Below are 25775 nucleotides of genomic sequence, written 5' to 3'. Positions count from 1 at the left end.
CATGTTTTATGTATTCATAGATTGGGCCATAAATGAATTGCACAAATAAATGCCTTTACAAGTTTGTCTTTAAATATCCTTCGTGAAAGTTACGCTTTTGCTTGAAAAGATTGATAATTGCCTCTACACACGACAAAAATTATTCATTATTACGTGCTAAACTTTGACAATCATAACATGTAGCTACATATTTACAAATATTTCCCATCCGAGGAAAAAAGAGGCATCCTACAATGTAGGTATTATATGGCAGTTAGGTGAAGCAAATAGCTTCAAAGAAAATAAATTAAAAAGTACGCACGGTATAGTGAATAGGCAACAAAGAAACTGTTTATATTTAGGTGTACACATGTAATAGGTTAGAGAAAAAGTAATTTCGTATTTTTTGGTTTATTTAAATGCTTTATAAGAAGTGTTACAAACATCCAATGGCAAGTATGTCCCGTTCTGTTCAATAACTTGTTGCGAACGAGACCCCAACTTCATAATGTTCTTCTCGTAGAAACCCTTTCCCTATTGGCAAAAATACGGACATACATTTTTCAAAAGCCTATATTGAGACCAAATTTGTACCACCAAGGGCGTTTGCCATAGACAGGAACTGGTAGTAGTCACTTGGTACCAGGTTCAGACTATAGGGGGGGTACAAGAACTTGCCATCCTACCCTTTTGAACTTCTGGCGCGTCATCAAAGATGCGTGTGGCCTGGCGTTGTCTAAATGATGTTTTGTAGTCTCTTATTCACCAATGTGGCCACTTCTTTTTGATAGCCAGCTTCAAACAGTCGAGTTATTCAACTCGAATCAAAAAGTATTGGCCCTGACTACATTGCAAATTTTTTTGCTCAGTTTCAACACGTTTTGTCCTTTCATGTAGTAAAAATGTAAAATATGGTAAATTTTTTCCTCTGAGGCCTCCATATTTGACACACGATAATTCACGACTGAACCGTCCAGGTACAATACTGTCCAAAAAGGGTTTTTAGTATACACTAACACCTTTACAACGTTTTATCGTATGGTCCGATATGACCAATAATGAACAAAATATACTTTGTAAAAAAAGGACGGGAATTACGAAATTAATTTTTTCTCCAACCTAATATTAATTACCGCTTTTAAGCGAGTGACTAACACATCTTTACCTAATTTGACTACTATAGAAAAAGACCGCAAAATTCATTATTTTATGCCCACCAAATTTGTCGAATACATATTAACTAAAGGTATTTAATCGAAATTTAGAAATATATTATACAAAATTACCTATAAATTTTTTCACTTATAATGAAACTACAATCTTAATTCTATTTTTATATGTGTGAGTTAACAATTTTAAATAAAACTTTGTATCAACCCAAAAATTTTAAAAAATTTGCAGAACCTTTTATCCTTAACAATACATTCGATCCTAATGTAAAAAAAAAAAAAAATAGGGGTTCACATCAAATTAAAGGTTAGTTTTTAGTGCTTGAAAAAATGAGCATTAATGTGTGTCATTAAATTAGTGTTGTGTCGGTTCTTGTTTATTTGTTACGGTTCAGTTTAGTCCAGTCCTAGGGCTTAATGATGAGGTCGGTGGAGATCAATTCTCATAAAGTAAAGTGCTATGACTTTTTCTTCAATCTACAATGAACCATTACAGTATAATTATTACAGGATGAACGTAATAGGTATCATGGAGAGGAACTTCTATGCCATCCAATCAATTACTCCCTGAACAGAAAATTATTATGAACATACATAAATAGATTTATACTGAATGCAATGACTGAATTTCAGGTATCTGCTGTCGCTGTCTCCAATTTTGTAATGGAAAGAGAAAGTATGAGGTGTGGGCAAACTTATACAATATATCCAAAAAAAAACAACAACCTAATTATTAAATGATGAACAAGCTTGTTTTGATTAAAATTGCCTGTTAAAATTACACAACCCGAAACGTGAGTCTCACGGACTAAACATCAATCTGTACATCACTAGTTTTATCCATATTCAAATCATAAAAATGATAAAGATGATTGATTATATAAAAATGAATGTATGTCTTTCAAAGTAGCTTAATAATAACATCAATTGAATAAAAGTTTCTGAAACAATACTACTAATAATTATGTAGGTAAAACTATGTATAATGTATTTATATATATCCCATTCATTCATATCAAATTATTTGCAAATGATAAGCATATTCCATTCCATACTTTTTACAGCCTTCGCAAATGATAATAAATTGATTATGTTTGTTCAAAGTTGTTTTTTTTGTTGTTATTTTTTGTATTGACAAACTCATTCATTTGATTCATAGGAAATAATTCCCTTTAGTGAACATACATACGAAATAATTCCCTTTAGTAAAAATAAATAAAAGAGCGCAAGTACATTTGATCAAGTGACAAATCAGGAGTTGTTAAGGGAGTTCTTGCTGCACCCAGGGCCATGACTAAGATTTATCTTTGCGGGAGGGGAGGGTGTTGAGATACTATGACAGTTTTTGGTAAAATGTAGAAAACAAAAGTTTTTTTAAAGAAAATATCTCTGTATTTATTGCCAATATTAATTTTTTATTATGGGAAAGACAAAATTGAATAAGAATGATATATTTCTAATATTGGATTCTATTAGAGTTGATTGAATACTGAGTTGAATAGAGTTCGAATTTTTTAGTATTGAATCAAGTCGAGTTCGAGTAAGAGCATCAGGCACAGAGGAATATTTCCTGTTTTTCCAGTCGTTAAGCTAACCCGCGTAAGATTCATGCGCTCTACTTATTTGTTGTGGTTCAGATTTAATACATTAGGGCCATATTTGGCCGACAGAACATAGTTTGGAGACCTTTGATCTACAACAGCATATTTATTATAAAACTTAAACAGGAGGCGATATCTTTCCTGAAAATTAATTACGTAGAAGAACAACAACAAAAGTAAAAAATCTCCCTCCAAAAATATGAAAGTAAAATTTAAAATAAATACTCAATAATAGTCTACAAACAAATGGAGATTAGATTAATTCATATTTGATTATTTTGAGTTTTAATTACTGGCGTTTAGTCGAGTTTTTTTTTAATAATATTTCGTGTGAGTTCGATAATTTTGTAGAAACTTTAGTAAAGGGGATATTTTTTCGAATTCGAGTAGTTGTACTTCAATCTTGTACTACTAATTTCTAATTTTGATAAAAAAAGTAAGAATTTCAACTACATAATTTCATTTATTGACTAGAACCGTTGAATTTTATGCATAATGTTTCAAATTTCACATCAAAATTTTAGTGAGCTCGTAGTCCATGTCTTTATTCGATTACTAATTTTGTTAGATTTTGCGAATGAGTGAAAACTATCTAATAATAAGAATATTTTCGTAGTATTTGGTCTCGATATATCTAATGAAAATTATATCTTTTCTTGATCAAAATGTAAGTTATTCACATTAGATGAACATCATAATTATTCTCTGTTTTGAATCGGTACAATATACAATGAGAAATTAGGTAATCAAAAATTGGAATTATTTATTATTTATCTTATGTATATTTAACTATATATATTTATATCACCTAAAATAGAATAAACAATAGATTTTAATCTGTTAATTTGGTTAGTTAATTCGAAAAAAGAACGTCGAAAAGTGATCTGTGCTATTCATTTTGAATAAAAAATGCAATTAAAATAATAACTACTTTGGAAGTATTAGGAAGGGTTTCATATTGCTCGAATATATGTAACTTTGATTGAATATGATACATAACTTTACGTTTTGACAAAGTTTTGTATGAAATTGGACAGCCTAATGGTATAAATTAGATTAAATAACAATCTTTTCAAGTTCCCAATTTCTTTATGTCTTATTTGTAGTAAATAGGGGTAGTAATATTGATTTACACACGATCTTTCTTTTTAGTAGGGTTGTATTGGTCCTTTATTCGAGACATAAAATTGGACCCATTCCACATTAAAACCATCGGATTTTAATAGTTGTTGGGCATGAACTATATTGTTTACTTGATGTCACTTGATGATGTCTATGATAACCATACCATTAAGCAAAGTTTGTTGTATTTTGTGTGCACGAAGGCACACAATAATGGACGTACGGAGTTCGTGTTGGGAAGACATCTCAAGGATTTTGTATTTTCCCATACAGTTTTGTCAGTTAAATTTGATGATTCTACTTGCATAAAAATAAATCTAAAGGTAACCTATATATTGAAGTCTAAACTTGTTCCGGATTTAAAACCCCTACCCTGTATAATATAAAAATCAAAAGTACATGGTTTGTTTTTCTTTATTTTTTTCCAAAATTGTTTTTTTGTTTTCTCAAGACACTGTATTTACTTTTTTTCTTTTTTATCCAAAAAATTTTATTTGAATATTATTTCTGGTTCGTTGTAGTTTTTTTGTATAAAGATGGTTCCTTTCTTCCACCGGCCAAATCATCTTTAATTGAGGTATGGATTGACCCTAAAATTCGTCAATAGTTTATTTATCATGAAGAACCATACAAATTATATGTTTATGTATACAAAAGTTTGAAGGGCATGTTCAATTGTATCAGCATTTTCATTATTTATGGCATATGTTTATTAACAAAATGATTTTACTTAAATATATAAATATTTCTCAGAAACTTAGTAATGAAGAAGTTAGTAGCATCAATATAAGCATTTAATTAATTTTAATTGCATATTATCGGAACTTCTTGTTACATAAAAGGTTAAATGCATTTAGTCGTAGTTCCACACCCTTTTAATAATAAGGTAATTAATAAATTATACCAAATAAAATATGAATTAAAGGCCTGATATATTTTATTATCAAATATTCTTCGTTTCTTGTCATCTTTTATATTTGTAATAAAACTTATAACTTCACAAAAATCTAGGATAATTGTTAAATACATAATAATTCATTGTATTCTTTTAAAAAATATATGTGTTGAAGAATTATGGAATATTATATAATTATACAATTCGGCAATTTATTTGGTAGAATTAACGTTATCAAATCGGTTACAACTTTATTGATAAACAAAATTTGTCTTAATTATAGTTCAAATTTGAATTTTATAAGAGTCATTGATAATGGCATGTATAAAAAGTACAAATGACCAACAAAACCTACCCTTTTTGATTACAAAATCCATTTTGTTATGTTTAGAGCAATCTAATAATGATCACGACTGATCATTATATTATTTACAAAATATATTTATTATATTATAACACTTTAATAATCAGTACATCAAATATACAATCTCATGGTCAATCACATATTAATAATCATTCTCCTCTCCCAGTACCTAGTGCTAGAGAGAACGACGTTCTAACTGGTTTATCAAATTACTAAAAACCCTAACATCTCCCTTCTTTGTTCAAATTCTTTTGAACTTTCAGCAATTTTCGTATTCTTTTCATTTATGAATTTCAATCGTCTTTTTAGGTTTACAGACTCCATATTTCAATCTATTGACTCCTTTTTCTAGAACTTCACATACATCTGACCATATTCTAGTTCTGTAATTGCTTACAATTACATTAGTTCCCTCAACTAACTCAGGTAAGTTTCTTGTATTTAAATTGTTATAATTTATTTCCTTTTCTCTACATCTCTCCTCATCCACTGATTGAGTCCGGACCGTTTTATCATAACTTCTCCAATGTTGTGGTAAGCTATATCGTACTTGATGACCAAATAACATTTCAATAGGCGTTTTTCCATTAATCTTCGGGGTATTTCTTAACTCAAGTAATTCAAGAAAAATCTCTTCGAACCCATAATTTCATTTACTTTTTCTAACAATGCCTTGATTGACTTGACTTTACTTTCAGCGTGGCTTTTCTTCTTCTGATGGGCTCATTTTAATCATTGCAATCCGAATTACTTTGTCTCTATAGTAACCAACTTCTTCTTCAATATTTTTATTAACTTCTGGAGATGACACAGGTGTCCTTGATAATGCGTTCGGGATCTCATGATCATTTCCTTTCGTCCATTCTGGCCTAAATTAATACATGGACAACTTAAGTTTATAACGGATCAATCGCGCAGTTTCAACCATTTCTATAGTATAACCATTTAAAATAAGGATAAGAGGTTTATGATCAGTTATAACTGTAAATGTGGTTAATCCACCCAAAAATATATGGCACTTCTTAATTACCCACAAAATTCCCAATCACTCCAATTCATCTTGCACTAGACAAAAATCGAGATCCATATTGTATTAACTTCTTGATGCTTTTGACGTAACACATATCCTAAACCATTTATTTTGATGCATTTTTCTCAACGCGTGTTCATAATTTCGAATCGAATGTTGCTAATACGGGTGGTGAATTTAACATCTGTTTCAATTTATCCATGGATAAGGTAAGGTAAGTAGTCCATTTCAATTCCACTTGTGATGATAATAATTATCTTATCGGTCCGGCTGCTTCACTTATCTTTGATGAAAATGGACTCAGTTGATTAACTAAACCCAAGAAACTGATAAGATCCCTCCTATTTTTTAGATTTACTTATTGCACACAATTTATCAGGATCAACTTTTGTGCCTTCTTTAGATATGTGTCATCCACAAAATTTTACTTTTGGTTGAAAAAATATAAATTTATCAGGATTTAAAGTAATTTTCTTCTCTCGGTATTTTTCCAAAATCCTTCTTACTTTACAAACATGATCTTCCAAATCCCTTGATACTGTTAAAACATCATCGACCAGTATAAATTTGTCCGGTAAATTATCCAAAATTTCATCTCCACGTAAGCAATATGCATCTCCAGTTGCAACAAAACCCATTGGTGCTCTATTAAAAACTTATCTTTCCCAAAGAGTCATAAAAAAAAGTCATATATCTTGATTTTTTCTGCTAATTCCATTTGCCAATGGCCTTGTTTTGCAAGTTTTTTCGTAAAAAATCTTCTCTTTGTGGGTAAACTCAAAACAACATCTCATGGAGTCCTCATTGGATGAATTGGTCAATAAACTTAATCATTCAATTTTTTTAAATCAACACAAAGACTAACTTTCCCATTTGGTTTTGGAACTACTACTAATGGGTGACACCATTCAATAGCCTTGTCCCCTACTTTACTTTACCTATCACTCCCATTTTCTGCATGTGATCAATTTCTTTCTTTACTTCACCTCTATAGGCAAATGGTATGGGCCTTGCAGAATCAATTGCATGATGTATATCCCCAGAAATTAACCGAAGCCCTCTGCAAACTCTTCTTGACAAATATACTTCAGTAACATTTTTACATTCAATAACAGTTTCTTCTACTCGTATATTATTTAATACAAATGTTATTTGTATTTTCCCCATAATTCTCAACTTCTTCCCATCGACACTTGATAATTGTTCTTCAACATTATTCTCTAGCATTTTGTACCATAATCCCATACTCTTCAGATTATCAATACCTGCAATAGTTATCTCAGCCCCAGTATCCCGCACTGCTCTTATCCTTTTAATTTTTCTTTGTCTGTACGTTACTTCCAGAAATACCATTCTATCATCTACGTCCTTCTATACACCGCTCACTTTTACTGCATTAGATTTGAAAAATACTCTCTTTGATTTACACATTAATTTAAAATGACCTATTTTTTTTGACACTGATTACATTTCTCCCCATATGGAGGAAATTTTTCTGCATTTCTTTGATAATTTCTTCCGTAATTAGAGCATCTTTGAGTTCCTCTTATCTGCTCCTTTTTATGATTAGTTTTTAAACTTCATATCGAACTTGATTTTCTTACCAAAGTCTCCTCCTGAAGGTTACCCTTTTCTTCGCTCTGGCAAATGGATATAGCCTCTAAAAGTGACAACTCAGTTGATTTAGACAACAGGTATTTTTTCGTTTCTTCACTATTTATTCCAATTATAATTAGTGTTGATATCCAGTCCTCAAAAGTCATCTCCCTTAATCTAGCATTTGTTCTTTGGCAACATAAATCCGTATAAAATGAATCAAGGCACTCATCTTTATTCTGCTTCTTTCCCACTAACTTGACCCGTTCCAATGCTCCATTAATTTGATTCTTAAGGTAATTTTCAATAAGATCCATGATTTCTTTTAAAGAATTTTCTCCATCCATTTTGATTGACATGTTATGCTCTATCTTATCCAGCATTTCAGGACAACACAATTACTTATAAACTGCCTTTTTCTTTATTTCATTCTTATCCCCAAATCCAAGAGTCAACACATAATTATCCCGTAAAGTCTTCCATTTTACAAATTCTTCTATGTTTTCTTCAAGCTGAGGTGGAGATTTTATATGTATTTGCATTTCTTGATTTATTTTTATGACTCTTTCTTTCTCCATAGGTAGTTCTCCTATTTTTTCAGAATTTTTACAATTAAATGCCTTAAATATTCTTTCTACCATTTCACAGTGCTGTTCATCTCTTCTAATAGAATCTTTATGAGCTAGCTTTTCCCCTTCCATCAGGATCATCCTTCTTATTTTCATCGACCGATGTTTGATTTCCTTTTAACATTTTGACCTTCTTTATCAAATCTCAATTTTATCCTTCTAATTCACCCTTCGTAGGCATTCTTTAAATCTTTCGGTTAACTCGATCTTCAAAATCCTTTAAACGGTGCAACGTTATGTTTGGAACAGTCCAATAATGATGACGACTGATCATTATATTATTTACAAACTATATTATATTATAGTACTCTAATAATCAGTACATTAAATATACTATCTCATAGTCAATCACATATTAATAGTAATTCTCCTCTCCCAGTATTTAGTGCTAGAGAGAGCGACGTTCAAACTGGTTTAGTAAACTACTAAAACCCCAACACATTTTAACATACTTGGTATCATTTATACAGCGTTTCACACAACATAACAATTCTGAAAGTCGATCATCATGAAACTAATAAATACCAAATTTGGATAGAAGAGTAAAATCCTTGAACCTATATCTAAATAATTTATTTTTGCATTCTTGAAATTGTTAAAAGATGTTTTCTTGAAAGTTGGTTATTTTGGATTAAAAGATAAATTTTAAAACTATACATATTTTTATCAAAGATGGCGTAGATTTTGGTTTATCAAATAACGGAAAGGTGTCAATGAAACTCCAATATTACAATGTAAAATTCCTACAGATTTCATATAACATTATCCCAATAACATGATAATTTGCTATTTATGTCAGCTGTCGATTTTTCTGCGACCATATATTTTTTTAGTATTTCGATTGGTGGAACTAGAATGAACTCTTTGTTTATTTGTCAAACATTTGACATCATTCAACGAAAAAAGTCCAACAGCATATTATATATTTTTTGGTGTTTTTTTCTTCAAACTTTGGGAAAAAAGTAAAAATATACTGTAAAGATCACATCGGAATCAGTTTATGCACTACAACTATCCTAGAGATGCAAGAAATTGATTTTTATAAATAAGAGGACATGAAATCTAGAATAAAATTTTTAATGTTGATCCTCTCTATAAAAATATTAATTTCGATCTTATTTATTTATTTTTAACTGACCCCCCTCCCCCTCCGGATATTTCATTAATTTAAAAAACTAGCTTCATACTCCTAAAAGTATATGAAGAGAATAAATGTCTTGGGAAAAGTGAACGGTTGGTTGTCCTAAACTATATACCACGGTACCTGAAAGATTCTACACAGTAATATTTTTCTCCAAATATTATCATTAGAAAATTGCCTTGACCGACCTCAATATTTAATTTTACTTTGTAAATAGAAAAAAGTTTCACTCAACGTATAAAATAAAATATATAGTCCCATCTATTTAACATACATGTGTTGACAGTTACTCACCAAATATTCAGCAATTTTTTAATAGCAGTTATTATATAACAGTCGTTTGAGTGAGTTGATGAAAGTGTTTTTGTGAAAATGGACAAAATAGAGTATCAAACTGTGATTAAATATTGTTTTTTGAAAGGCAATACGCAAACACAAATTAAAGATGAGTAGGATTTTGTGCATGGGGACTTAGCACCATCATTTATCAGAGTTAAATTTTCGGCAGATGAATTTAAACGTGGTCGTATGAGCTTGGGAAACGATGAACGTTCGGAACCTCTAAAAACTACAACTACAGATGCAAACATCAACAAAAGCTTAGAAAATAGTGCTAGACGACCGCTGAATTAAAATGAAGTGATTGCAGATGTTATGAACAAGTCAAAAGAAAGTGTTTTTCATATTTAAGTCAACATTTTTGCATGATAGAACTGTCTGTGCATGAGGTGTCGCGATTGCTCACGTTAGAACAAAAACGTGCTTGAGTGAAGTTTTCTAACCCTTTGTTGATACAGTTTAGCTGCAATAAATCCGAGCTTCATTGCCAATTAATTGCAGATGATGAAACCTGGATACACCGTTAACCGCCCGGAACAAAAATACAGTCCAAACAGTGGATTGCAATGAACTCGTATGTAGGGATTCATCTACGGATCTGCCCCGTCTAAAAATTGAGCTTATTCATATGTAAATGATACAAATAAATAGATAGTTTTTCCATCTGCAGAAAAACTGTTGCAAATAGATAATGGTCGTCAAAGCTGCCATTTGAAAAATAGTATTAATGAATTAGGAGCGATCCATTTTGGTTTTTTTAAGCGATGGTGGTGGTTTATATTATGTCACGAGGTTTCGAGTTTATACTGCACAAATATCTAGTTAATGTGTTGTATTTTGTGAAATTAAGTTGGTTATTTTATTGTCGCCTATTGTCAGGTTTGAAAACAATCAGGACATCCTGAGATTAGTCAGACCAATCTATAGATGGAACAGATTAGTAAATGAATTACTAAGAATAATTATAATTTCCGGCAGTTTTCAGTTAATTGCACCTTTCCTGCTGGCAATTTTCAGATAGCAATATTCTGGAGGGTCATTTTCCAGCTGACAATCCTAGTTGTATTATGAAATCTTTTTTTAACTCAAGTCATTGTTCCAGTGTTATAAATAATTAACATTGAAAATAATACATTGAAGTGAACATTGAATAAATTAAGAGTCTTTTTGAATTGAATGTAGTATTTACTTAAAAAATATTAAACTATAAAGAGCATATACGCAATAAAATAAAGAAATAACGTTTTGAAAAAAATTTAGAAAATCCATTATTTTTTATTTAATACACATTAAATGTTTTCTTTCAATTTTTGTACTTACAGAAATTATATTATAAGATAACTAAGGTAAACAAATTTCAACGGAATTGGAAAAAACCGACTGCACTCCTTTATAATATTGCGGAAGAAAAGAAAAAGAAAAAAACCTGTTCCAACTTCTACATTGTCTGTACGCATAGTATCGATATACAGATATGAGTAGTTTGTGTTTTCTATGATTCTGAATAAAGAGGAATATCCCCAAAAATCAATATTTTTTTTGCAGAAAATACATCATATAAATACCAGCGAATAAGATATTGTGAGCATCAGTATCTCAATACATCTAAAAGATTAAACAACCCAAAATAAACCCAAAATATTACATTAAAAATGAAAATAGCTTCATGTTTTCTATTATTGTCACTTGGTTTATTAGCTAATAGCAAGCCACAAGGATACGGAGGAGGAAGTTACCCTGGACCTGTAGTGGAAGCAGATCCAAATCTCATTGATGATGTTTTTGGAGGAAGTGGCGGAAAAGGAATTGCAGATGGAGGTTTTATTGAAAATAATGATCCAGTTGAACCTGAGCCAAGTTACGGTGATGGAGGATCTCACGTGAATGAGGTAGTGGATACCTCCTATGAAGAATGCGCCTACTATGCAGATCAAGACTACAAATGTGTTCCCTACTACACCTGTGAAGATGGAGAGATTGTAACAGATGGAGGTGGACTTATTGATATCCGTTCATCTTTTGCCGCCGTTCTTGATCCTGCTTCTTCCAAATGCCCTGGATACCTTGAAGTTTGTTGTCGTCATCCTGACTTTAGTACAAATTCCCCTCAAACCACTACTCCGGAACCAGTGACTCAGCCACCAAAACCAAGATCCTATGTTCCTGAATGTGGACGAAGAAACGTTGGAGGAGTCGGAGTACGAATTCAAAATGATAAATACAAGGGAAGTACTCAATTCGGTGAATGGCCTCATATGTGCGCTTTATTAGAAATACAAGCTGTTGCATATGGAGAAAATATCAACAAATATGTTTGTGGAGCATCTCTCATTGCTCCTGGAGTAGTTTTAACTGGAGCTCATTGTGTTGAGTAAGTATTGATTATAAATATAATTTTTGAGGCCATTGATTACTTATTAATTTATTTTACTCTTATAGTAAAATCCCCAAAGAAAATATAAAAATCAGATGCGGTGAGTGGGATACACAAAAAGAAATTGAGCCCAGTGAACATCAAGACCGATTTGTTGAAGACTTAAGAATCCATCCTCAATTCAACCCAAAGAATTTGAAAAACGACTTTGCTCTTCTTTTTACGGAAGATGACTTTAAGTTAGCTCCTCATGTTGACACCATTTGCCTACCAGACAACCTTGCTGGAATCGACAGCTACGATCAAAATGATTGCTTTGCTACAGGTTGGGGCAAGGACAAATTTGGAAAGCTTGGTGAATATCAAGTAATTATGAAACAGGTTCAAATGGACATCGTAAACACCACTGAATGTGAAAGAAAATTGAGAAGAACACGACTTGGTGAAGACTTCGAACTGGACAAATCCTTTGTCTGCGCCGGGGGAGAAAAGGATAGAGATACCTGCAAGGGTGATGGAGGTGGTCCACTAGTTTGTCCATTACATAGAGAGGGAAACAATGATGGCTATGGTGTTATCCATGAAACTAAATATGTTCAAGCTGGTATTATTGCCTGGGGTATAGACTGTGGTGTGGAAGGTAATCCTGGAGTATATGCCAATGTTGCCGATGGTCTCTGTTTCATTGACTGGGCTACTCAATGCCAAACTGGAATTCCTAAATACTTCAACATCACAGGATGTGAAAACTGGGCTCCTCAACAAATTGAATCCCTTAAGTATGACATTCACGAGCACCAAAAGAAATTAGATTATATCTCCAAAGACGGAAGTGGAACCCCATCTAACCTTAGAAACCTCAACCGTAGAATCAAACAAGCTGAAAGTATTTTAAAAAGCTTTGAGGAAAAACATTCAATTTGCATTGCTGCCTCTGGTTACGGAGACATCAGTCAAGTGACCGTAGAGGAAGTTGGAAGAAATGAAGAAAATGTTGTTGTTGATGGGGTTGGCTTGTCAAACGGTATCCACTCAAATCAAGATGGTTCATTTCAAGACAGTCAAATTTTAGATCAAGACCATTTTGTCGGTGATTACGAAGTGAAACCCATTGTTGAGAACAACGTTCCCTCAGGATACTAATGATAAATAAATAGTTCCTAAAATTTTCTATTAATAGGATCAATTACATTCATTCAGATTGAATATGTTATATAATTTATTGTTAAATAGTTATTGTTCAAATATAATTACATTGTCAACATCTTTCTTATTGAGTAATTCAAAATATATATTTTGCACATCAATGTATTATTCTATGATTTAATTTATAAGTAAGTTATACTTAATATTTATAAGTATAATTAACATATAATATTGTTTAAATCTATTTACAAATATCAGAAAATACTTATAAATATAAATTATTGTTATAGCCTTACAGTCTACATACACTATGGGTTAATGTAAGATCTTAAATTTTTGGCACTCTGTAAACTATGTGAGCATTTAATTTTGATTTCTTTTCTTCATTTTAATTATAATATTTTATTATACAACCAAACAACCGCCCAAACAAAAATAAACAAGTTTGTTTTCAGCCCATATCTCTAACTGAAAAAATGTTTGAGCAAAACAAAAAAGCAATCAGGATCAGCAATTAATCCATAAAATTTGTTTGGACGGATAAACATCGATTTTTTGTGGGCCAGATCTAGAACGAGTTTTTGTTGTAGATCAATGTAGACCAAATTTTTCGAGGAGATCTATCCATATCAAACTTTTTTAATTTTAAAGGACCAAATTTGTAAAATCGAACAATAATTATAGAATTTTAGAATGGTTTTCGATTTCCAGACCGAAACCCATCTCTAGTACCTATGTAGTTAAAGAAGTAATGTTATATGGTAATAAGAATTGTATATCTTTTCTAAAAATCATTGGTAATCTTATTTATATGCAAAGCATTTATTTATTTAGTGTCCCCATTACATTGCTACTTCTAACTACATCCAATGGCGTTGTCAGCCTCTTTTTGGGGATGCAAGCCCTCTAAAAGTTTCTGAAGCCTGCGAACAATGTTATATGAAATATATATAAATAAAGGCCCCTCCTTCTAAACTGTAACACTTATTTAATTGTCGTGCCTTTGTCATGTTTGTTATATTTTGATGCTTAACTCTTATTGTTTGCAATTGTCTATAGAAACTTTAAACAAAAAATAAGCAAACTCAACCAAAAATTAAAAGCGTCCCAATCAAAAACAGGGAAGGCCACAGAGCTGCAATTCTGGAACTATCTGCGTGTAGAAGATCACCATGAGAGATTTCTAAAGTGCTAGACTATAACTGCTCTAATGTGTAACTGGTGACCGCGAGATGCACACAAAAATATCCACAAGGTCCACATTAAGGTAAAAGAGGCCAAAATGATTCGTCGAGGCATTAAAATGCACTGTTGAAGGTAGGAGAGGCAAGGTGGCCGTCCATGGCCTTGCTCGTGAATATGAGAGTAGCCATGCACAGTTTGGTGAAGCAAGACTTAAACCTTAATACGTACAAGATAAGTTCTCATTATGGTTTGAAGCCTTAGGATGGATTAATTTGATTTGATAACTGAAAAATTTGTCATATGAGTGACGTCAGAATCGTGGGGGCACGCAAAAAAAAAAAACTATTTAAGGATTTTCTTTTTTTTAATTTGTCATTTGTCAAAGTTCGGCGAACCTCCTTCCCCCTTGTCCCCCCAAATGAAATGTTTATCTCAAATGGCTCTTAATTTTGCTCCCAAGTAATATTTCATTATTCTCAGGAGTTTAACTCCACTCGAATACATCTTCTTGGCCATACCAGGAATCGTCCTAACTGGATTTCTCGCAAGGCAGTTTTTGAACGCCTAATAAAGAACTTTGTTCTTATTGTTCACTTCCAAACTTGTTCAGACTTTCTGCCGACTGTTTCTTGAGTTTTGAATAGATTTTTAATGCTATTAACGGCAGTATTGCTGATCCTGAGGTAATTGCTTTAACATTAATTTTCATATAAAATATTTAATAAATAAGCTATGTAAGGCTGCATGAAAATGTCTCCAAAAAATATGTTTTATAGATAACTATGCTAATTGTAATATGGAGTAAATTTTTAGACGTGAAGATTAATACCAATTTAAGGATTTTTTAAATCAATGTATTTGATTAGTTTTTATTGATTAAATGAAAGCAATTTAATACCCCTACTTATGTAAAACTTCTGAATTTCTTCTATCTCTAAAATATTCACTAATAATTACAATTAGCCCAACCTTCTACAATTGACATTTTTGAAGATCATTTTTGTGTTCTATGACTTCAATAACAATAATAAATGTGGGTTTTAGCGGGCACGCGTTCCAAGACCAGAATTTTCTTGGATAGTGTAAAAGTTGGTTATTCCACCAAATGTTCTGAAGTAAAGCTCTAGAAAATTTACTTGGAATAAAAAAATTGTAATTTGTAATTTCTGCTAATGTGTCTACAGTCTTTTATTTTTACATTTATATATATTTTTTTTATTATATTTCTTTTTTGTACATCTATAAGTACATACACACATTATCAGTTAAATATCAACTTCACAGAAAAATGAAGGATATAAAATTTATCAGTTATAATTAATATATTGATATCCATTTAAGAAAAGGTTGATGTGGATATCTGTAATATATAATTATGAATATTCATATAACTGACTATAATTAAACGAGACCAATAATCTAGCTCCACGACTTCCATATATTTATGTGTATTCCTCCCCCTTAAACAGGCTAACAGCATGTGAATCTCCCATTAAAAATTCTCAGAGATTCATTGGCAGGTCAATATTAATAAACAAGGCTCCTAGATTGGATGCTATTTGTCAACAGTAGGGCACAGAGTATGATTACAAATTATTATGTCACTACTGGTGTAACTCCCCTTGTGAAAGAGTCCATGATAATCAAGGTAGACACGAAGCTTTGGATTCTGGGTGGAATAATCCCGTTCGTGTGCTTGGTCGGGTAGAGCATTTCCTAGATCATGGAAATAATGTTCTCTATTTTGAGACACTCATCATATGAAGGTGACGTGATGACAAACCAATCCAGCTGGTTGTGTCTTAATTCAAATGGGCACCATACTATGTCCTCCGCCACTCTCAATATGGATACAACCATTTTGAGTAAGTAAAAAACATGAAATGATGTCTCCGTCTCCTTCTTACAGAATAAACACTTTCTATCCTCCGGACTCGCTCTCGATAGATTGATAAAAAGTGAGGACGTTGCTAATCTATACCTAAGCCACTTCTCGTGAGAATCGCTGAAGGGGTTTTTCAATATTACTAATGGGTATACATTTTTTATGTCTATTTCTAGTTTCAGACTATTCATTTGTCTCTAAACTAAAGTTAACTTAAAATTAGTTAGGAGATCATATAAATTATTTGACTTAGAACCTCACAACATCAAACAATAGAAAATTATTATAAATAGTATGTAACTGAATAACCAGATTTTGTTATCTAAAAAATATAGCTTGCATAGTTTTTCCCCTAAAAAGTAGATACCCATTATAAAGTCTTTTTTTTTGCAAATGTACCTATTTATATTCATCAAGTTTTGCAGAGTTTTGGTGTACAGATCAGTTATATTAATAAAAAAAAGCCTAGCAAATTTTAGAATTGGTATTTTAACCATTATGTATATATCTAAAAAAGTATTATGGTATCCGAATCAACCTCTATAATTTGTATTGAGTAGAATAGTTTGATATGCAAATATTATCAAAAACTTATAAAATGTCAAAATTGTTTATATGCAGTAGGTCTAAAAATTGATCAATTATTTCTTGTATAATAGTTTTATTTATATGTTGTAGTCTTGAAGTGAAATAAAAGTCTAATATTTGTAATGAGTCTGTTAATATATAAAGTCGAATGAAAAAAACAAAAACCCATTAATCATAGTTGTTATCCATATTCTACATTTAAAAAATAAAACAAAATAGTAAATTTTATCCTTTTAAATTTTCTTTTGTATAACAAAATATTGATCATCAGGTTACCAAAGTAATACTTTATTAGTTTTGTAACGAAGAGTACTGAGTATAAAAAAAAACCATTTACAAAATAAATATTTGGGGGTACCGTTTCCAACAGCAAAAATAGATAGATAAATATTGATGAAGCAAATGTACACAATAAAAACACTAAACTGTTAAGTAAAAATATGGAAAATTCTCTTCAACAATAACCTTGATGTCTTTGAACTATGTGTAAATGTATATCAATATGATAAATGCTTAGAGTATGCTTTCCTCCCATTGAAAAAAAACAAACAAAAAAACAATTGCACTCATTTACTACAGCGTAGGAAGAAATAAAATAACCTGTTTTTCGTTTTTAGGGTATCAGAGTGCATAAAAAAATTATGTGTAGATATATTTGATATTGATTCTTCTTTTTCAATTTTTTCTTAAAAAAATAGGAACATCTCAAAAAAAAAAAAACAATCCAAAAATATATATATATATATTTTTGGCAAACAAAAATCAAATAAATGCCTATAAATAAGATTTTGGGAACATTAGTAACTTAAAAACTTCTAAAAGATTAAATAACCATAAAAAAATAATAATAACACACGCACACAAAAGATTACATTAAAAATGAAATCAGTTTCTTGTTGTCTTGTATTGTCACTTGGATTATTAACTAACGGCAAACTACAATGATATAAATCAGTCAATGATGCAGAGTGATGGTGGATCTCAAATGAATGAAGTAGTGGAAACGTCTTAAGAAGACTGTTCCAACTATGGAGATCAAGACTACAAACGTATTCCCTACTACAACTGTGAAGATGGAGAGATTGTAACAATTGGATGTGGACTCAATTTTAATTTTGTTGCTTGATTTTTTGTACATTTATTAACTTACTAAGGTTTATTTATAGTATATGAAATGTTTCCCTCTGTAGGGCACAAAAGCATAAATTTCAGGTAATAAAGGTCATTCCATGTTTTTTGAGATAAAACCAATAAGGAGCATACCATTCCAATTCAAGGCAAAATATTTGTTGACTCGTGTAAGTGTAAAAACTAAAGTAAATAATTTACAAACATATATAACAAAAGGATGTTAAAACATTGCTTGAATTGTTATGTAAACTTCATTTTTAAATTAAAACTGTTGGTTTTTTGTTCTTCTATAATACATTTGTTTATAACATGGCGTTAGACTAAATCCGAAGAAGAATGATGTATGTAGACTCCATAAAAATAAATGATAAAACTATATTATTTTTTTATGTCTTGTCATAAATACACAGGTTTTTATATCAAAAATATTTTATAAAAAATTTTAGATAATAATTTTATTAAAATCCACATTTAATTTTATATCTTTGAATTGAGACTTATTTCTTATTCTACAGAAAAATATTTATCATATAAAATGGATTACAATATAATTACTGCCCCTGCAAATCGTAAACTAATTTTCCCAAGCTCAACTTCGTAAAGATTATCAAAAAGTACAAGTAGTTCTACAGTGAGATTTGATATATTTATTTTAGTTTATAGTAACAATTAAATCTCAAAGTGGTCAACCTGGGCCTCCGCCATGACTTAAATGCCTAGCAGATCTTCTTCAAATATTCCTCCGACATATCAGTCCACACCATTCCCACGACTATCTTTAGGGGATATCCATCCATCTGGGAGGTAGCACAGGCCTTCCTCTTGATGGTATCTCATACCCCATAGTCAATAGGGTTGAAGTATGGTAAGGACGGAGGCCTAAATGACCAAGACCAAAAAATTGCCAAGTTTTATTTACAGTGATTTTGAGTTTTTATGGTCTTGTGGGCGGGGGCTGAGGCTAACTATAAAATTGACCTTGGATTAGTTGAGATTAAACCAGGGAGAAATTACTGTCTATATAACCTCCAAGTACACGTCCGCGCCGATATTGAGGGTCTTTGAAATTAATCTTCATGTCGGATGCAACGATGCCCATCAATTCTAGGACGCCCATAAATAGTGATGTGCCAACCCTTATTTATTTGGTACAGTCCAGTCTTAGAACCTGTCTTACTGATCCTTAGGACTGTCAATCCTTGTAACCAGTCCTTAAGATCGTCGGTACGTAGATTAAAAAAATGATTTACTATGCCAAATAAGATATATGAAATGTGTATAAAGATTTTGGTACATATCTTACAAAATTATGTTTTTTTTATTATATTACAATATAATACGATCATATTATTTTGTTACTTACGTTTAGTTGATAATTTATTCTATTAAAAAACAGAATAATTAAAAAAGAAAACACCCTCCATGACGTTAAAAGGGATCGATTTTACCTTTTTTAAGGACCGACCAGTAGCACTGTACTGGACCGCTGTCCTCAGTCCTAAGCAATGACCAATACAACACTACTCATAAGAGCTTTTTAATTTTGGCATTAATACATTAGGAGCAGGAAATGATGCCAAAGATCTCGTCATCTAAAAGGAAGGACACACGATTTCTTTGGGCCTCCATCTCAGTTTCGTTGGTCTGATAAAGAAAATTATTTCAGAAGAATTGTTTGGTTTGAATGCTCTACCATTTGATATTTCTGGAAAAAATCGGTAAATTATTTATTTATTTTAATTATAGTATTTCATTTTCAAAATTAACATATAATGCATACCCGTAGGAACCGCCTTCCCTTAAATTTTCAGCTTCTAACAATAAAACGCTGTGTATTAGTTTAATATATTACGTACCCAAGCTGTTGTATTCAACACTTTCATCATTTTTTCATAGTTTTGTTATTATTAAAGTTACTAATGGATTTTTTTCAATTCATATAAATGCGTTAACAAATATTAGTTCAGATAATACTTTTTGATAAATACTAAACCATTTAATATTATTTGATGATATTTATAGGAACCAAGTTGCCCCCATAAAAAAATATGGGATTACTCTTTTTCGATGCCTTGTCTATTAAAGTTAAATCGTAAATATCTTCTACCCGTAAAAGAATAATTATACAAAAATGTATCATTACTGAAGTATAAAATTTAATTAATAAAGCTTACTTGATTTTGTAAGCTGGGTAAGTTAACAAATTACATTGAATATTGTAAAGTGTTGAAAAGCTGATAAAAAAACAAATGATAAATTTGCATGATAGTAGGACAATGGTAAGGAAGAGCTTAAGGGTTTACAAATTGTGATAGTTCATTTTCAAATATGTGGTTACTTTGAGTTTATAGTGCAATGCTTAATTTAAAATTAAAAGTAATGCCATGTTGAGGACAGTGCCAGTTTTAAATGGACATTTGCCCTAGGTCCTGCGATTTAACCTAAAAAGTAGGAACCCCGTACGATTTTTTATTATTATAATTTCCATAATAAATGTCAAAAATGCAAAGTTTTAAAAAGTTTGTGTCTAAAAAAAGTTTTTAATCTTTTATTGGAACAAAAAACTAATCATAGACCTGTAAAGGCTTTATTTTTGCTCTTTTTTTCAAGTCACACTTACGGTAAAGCATTCCTTCGTTGAGGGAATTTATATTATTGATGTGATTTTTAAGCAAAATGGACAAATTTGTGTAAATAATATAAGGAATCTTCCTTTAATAGTTTTAAAAATGAGAAAAAAAAACCCCCATTTTTTTTAGTTCCTTCATATAAAGTTTATTCCACTTCTCAGTATAATTAAAAAAAAAAACTTTAATGTATTAATGAAATTTGTATATCTATAAAATAATTATATTATTATATTTACGGCTGTTTATAAAGAATTTAAAATCTTAGCCTTTTCAAAATATGAAAATCTTATGCAGGTACTAGTTTCGTTATTTATAAGCTCTTCAGACTTTTCAGTTTCATGTTACATAAAAATATGTATCAATCGCATATAGAAATCAATAAGATACAATACAAGTTATTGATCAATCATTAAATAAACATGAATAAGTACCTTTATATCATATTGTTGCACACACTAATATCCACTTGATGGAACGTGATGCAATAACTTAAAAGTTTTTTTCTTTTTTTTTTAAAGATTATAACGAAGAAAAACCTACTAAAATTCTATAGAAATATATTCTATCTATGTCAGGTTGTGAGTCAAACTCCAAGATAAATGTTAGATCTGATTATAAGTCCACATATAAAAATAATTCGCAAAAGCTAGCTACTGATTTACTTCCCACAACATTAATAGTTCCTTCTTAAATAAAATTTTAAGAACCTGTTTTCAAAATGTCATTCATCTATATATAAATGTATATTTTTGGAAAATCCCAATTCAAGCATCAGTAGTTAATAAATTCTATGTTATTTGCAATTTCCCATGGATCTCATGCTATAAAGTATTGATATATAAGTACTGTTTGGTTTTATATACCATAATACATACAAACTCAGTGAAGAAAACATCAACAAATCTTTCAATTAATAGTCAATAAATTTAAAGATGTAAGTAAAACTAATTAATTGAAGAAGTAAAATAAATATTCTTGAACCTAAATAAATTTTATTTTAGGTACCTAAATATGAGGAATTTCTTTTTTTTACTTACGATTGTACCATTAACATATGCCAAGCCACAAGGATATGGAGTTGTTAATGCCGCAATAAATGTCGCAAAAGAAGATCCAAATCTCATTAATGACATTTTTAAAGGAAGTGGTGGAAAAGGATTCAGAGATAGTGGTTTGAATGAAAATAACAGTTCAATTGAACCTGAGCCACATTATGGAGATGGAGGATCTCATGTGAATGAGGTCGTAGACACCTCTTCTGAGGAATGTGCCTACTATGCAGATCAAGAATACAAATGTGTTCCCTACTACACTTGTGAAGATGGAGAGATTGTAACAGATGGAGGTGGACTCATTGATATCCGTTCATCCTTTGCTGCTGTTCTTGATCCGGCTTCTTCGAAATGCCCTGGATACCTTGAAGTTTGTTGTCGTCACCCCAACTTTAGTACAAATGCTCCAGTCGTTACTCAAACCACAACTCCAGAACCAGTGACTCAACCTCCAAAGCCAAGAGCCTATAAACCAGAATGTGGAAGAAGAAACATTGGAGGAGTCGGAGTACGAATTCAAAATGATAAATTCAAGGGAAGTACTCAATTTGGTGAATGGCCACATATGTGTGCTGTATTAGAAATCCAAGCTGTTGCATATGGAGAAGATATCAACAAATATGTTTGTGGAGCTTCTCTCATTGCTCCCGGAGTGGTTTTAACCGGAGCTCATTGCGTATTGTAAGTTAATAAAATGAAACCTCAAATTAGATGATTTATTATAAATTACATATTTTAGTAACACTCTCAAAGAAAGTATTAAAATTAGATGTGGAGAATGGGATTCTCAAAATGAAGTTGAACCAATGATACATCAAGATAGAGAAATCAAAGATATAAGAATTCATCCTCAATTTGATAGCAAAAACATAAAAAACGACTTTGCTCTTCTTTTTATGGAAGAAGACTTTGAATTAGCCCCTCATGTTGACACGATTTGCCTACCAGACAACCTTGCTGGAATCAACAGCTACGATCAAATTGATTGTTTTGCTACGGGTTGGGGTAAGGACAAATTTGGAAAGCTAGGTGAGTATCAAGTCATCATGAAACAAGTTAATATGGACATGGTGAATTCCAGTGAATGTGAGAGGAGATTGAGAAGAACACGACTTGGTGAAGACTTCGAACTGGACAAATCCTTTGTCTGCGCCGGGGGAGAAAAGGATAAAGATACCTGCAAGGGTGATGGGGGCGGCCCACTTGTTTGCCCATTACATAGAGAGGGAAATACGAATGGATATGGTGTTGTCCAAGAACCTATATATGTTCAAGCTGGTATCATTGCTTGGGGTATTGACTGTGGTTTGGAAGGTAATCCCGGAGTATATGCCAATGTTGCAGATGGTCTTTGTTTTATTGATTGGGCTACTCAATGCCAAACTGGAATTCCTCAATACTTCAACATCACAGGATGTGAAAACTGGGGTGTTAAAAAAATAATTGATATAAAGCTTACTCTACAAAATTACAACAAAAAGTTAAATACAATAGCCCTGGATGATACTGGTTCTCCCTCGAATATCAGAAATTTATACAAAAGAATACACATTGCAGAGAAGAGCTTAAAAATGTTTGAAGATCAAGACTCTATTTGTATTGCTTCTACAGGTTATTTAGAAAACAATATTAATTCTAACTTTTTAAAAAAGAAAACATATCTTCGTCAATTGTTGAACCCAATTCTTTTGAGGAAGAGCTTCAGTCAACTAAATATTGAAGTCTTCAAAATAATTTGGTTGATCTCATTTAATTTATTCATAATATATTTATTTGTTGTTATAAACAGCTATATATCTGTAATAAAAAAGTTAGTATTTTTTACAATCTTGAATATACCCAACTATAATAACTTAATTACTGCATTAGTTTATTTTCTAACACAACTGAGAACAACAATTCTATTGAGCAAATTCAATAATGAAATTTATTTGGAGTATTACTATTATAGTATATTATAAGTAAAACAAGTAATATGATAATATTAACGTTAAACTCAAGCAATTATTTTTCATTATACAGGGCTGTGTTCTACAATTCCAACACACATTGACTTCATCCCGATCCTGAACAAATGCATTGTTACAACTTTAAGGTTTTTTAAAAAGAATATATGGTAAAAGTATATAAACTATCGTTAAGACTTCCATGGACCTCAATTCTCCCGCGGATTAACCATTTTACTTTATAGAGAAAAATATTAATCTTAGAAAAACAATCCCAGAGTTGGGAATATTTATTTTATATTTAAAATATGGTTTTAAGCGTTATACACGTATTTGAATAAGAAATTGTTTGAATTATCGTGGATAGCTTTCCATTTTTAAATATCCCCCAATTTTTCAAGGAATAGAAACATAACGATTTTTTCAAAATTTAAAACCTTACCATAATGAATATCAAATACACCATGCGAGGTGTGTTCAAAAAGTAAGTTTACTTTTCAAATTTCGTGCACAAGGTATATGTGCTTGGTAAACTCGATTTTTTTATGCTTGTAACTCGCCACGAACATATATTTAATGTTTCACATATATGATATGTTTATTTTGTTTGTGAGAGGCATAACAGGCAGAAGTATTTTGCGTGTTCAGCGAGTTTTGCTAAAGAAAAGAATAGATCAAAGAATTTGCATCACATTTTTTCTTAAAAATAAAATTAAGTGCTCCAAAATACTTGAAGATGAAAGAAACGGATAATATAAGTGAAGAACGATCAGGGGCAATCCTGGACATAAATAATTCTAGTGACAAAGGATGAATCGTAAGAGAATATTGGATGATGGTATTGACAAATGCAGGAGGAAAACCAGGTCTATAGAAAACTGAATGAATGGGGTTTATAGACACTCATTTGCGCTGAACAAGCTTTATAACAAATAATTAAGGGGTCGAGAAGTTTAAAAGTGTTCTTTTACATAAATGTTTTTTCTTGTCTCTCATCATAATGTGGAGATATTTTGATATGTATAATATCAAATATGAAGACTGAACAACGTAAATCAATTTATGAGTTTCAATAACTTGAAAAAAAACACACTTTTTCCTATTGTGGTAGAAATCATTTGATATATATTTATATATTTAATTTGTGGATTGAATGCAAAATTAAAAATCATAATAATAATAAAAAAACGGATAAAGACGTTGGAGTCTTTAAGGAAATTGTTTCGAAAACCGTCGAATCACTGTTGTATATTATAATATTGATATATCGGTTGGCTCTTGCCATATTTTTTTTTCAAACGTTTTCGGCATGAAACGAGTGTCAGGGAATTTTGTTCCGAAACTGCTTAATTTTGACCAAAAAAATAGTTGCATGTTTTGGCCAAATCCTACACCTCAGCCACCATATTCAACGGATTAGCCCCATGCGACTTTTTCTTGTTTCCAAAACTGAAGAGACCTACAAAAGAAAAGAGTCTTGCAGCGTTTGAAGGGATATAGACAGCATCGCTGGAATAACACAAAGTTATATCAAAAAGTTCTTATAAGAAGTGCTTCGAAGATTTGAAAAATGTTGGCACAAGTGTATTGTTTCTGAGGGGTATAACTTTGAAGGGGAAAACATAAATATTAATGCATAAATATATATATTTTCCTAAATAAAAAAGTATTCTTACTTTTTGAACACGTTGTATACGATGATGGTTTGGTTAATTCAGGATTTACGTCAATTCAATAAATGGTTTATGAAATGCTTAATTGGAAAGTATTATGGTTAATCGTGGGGTTTTAAATGGTTGATCTTACTGAAAGTAATACTCCAATAAATATAATCAAATTAATTTAGTATTTCTCAGCAAATTGTCTTTCAAAATATTTCAGAGAAGAAATTTGTTAAAGTCATGAAAACGCCAATTTTATGAGGCAACCCTTGGTTTTTAATATGTAAATACATTGTACATATTAAATCCACG

The 25775-nt window shown here is 31.0% G+C and overlaps 2 protein-coding genes across 2 annotated transcripts in view; both read left to right on the top strand.

The window, feature by feature from the left end:
* LOC121120079 (phenoloxidase-activating factor 2-like) overlaps nt 1-23832 on the top strand; it is a 152656-nt gene extending 128824 nt beyond the window's left edge. The window contains exons 2-3 of the mRNA XM_071889685.1: nt 21806-22537; nt 22596-23832. Of these exons, the coding sequence (XP_071745786.1) occupies nt 21806-22537; nt 22596-23817 (1954 nt within the window). The 3' untranslated portion in view covers nt 23818-23832. The remainder of the gene's footprint in view (nt 1-21805; nt 22538-22595) is intronic.
* LOC121119594 (phenoloxidase-activating factor 2) lies at nt 11188-13546 on the top strand. The gene is made up of 2 exons (XM_040714298.2): nt 11188-12236; nt 12305-13546. Exons 1-2 carry the CDS (start codon nt 11518-11520, stop codon nt 13380-13382), a joined length of 1797 nt encoding a protein of 598 aa, XP_040570232.1. The 5' UTR covers nt 11188-11517; the 3' UTR covers nt 13383-13546.
* Nucleotides 23833-25775: the final 1943 nt, after the last annotated feature.

Source organism: Lepeophtheirus salmonis, chromosome 6 (genome assembly GCF_016086655.4).
Source record: "Lepeophtheirus salmonis chromosome 6, UVic_Lsal_1.4, whole genome shotgun sequence".
NCBI classification, from domain to species: Eukaryota; Metazoa; Arthropoda; class Copepoda; order Siphonostomatoida; family Caligidae; genus Lepeophtheirus; species Lepeophtheirus salmonis.
The sequence above is the reverse complement of the archived record's forward strand: the minus strand, read 5'-3'. Positions and strand labels throughout refer to the sequence as shown.

Excerpts from the sequence above, each read along its gene's own strand:
- LOC121119594 (XM_040714298.2), top strand. The coding sequence starts at position 11,518 with ATGAAAATAGCTTCATGTTTTCTATTATTGTCACTTGGTTTATTAGCT. Across the intron at positions 12,237-12,304 it reads ACTGGAGCTCATTGTGTTGA|TAAAATCCCCAAAGAAAATA; the intron begins GTAAGTATTGAT and ends TTACTCTTATAG.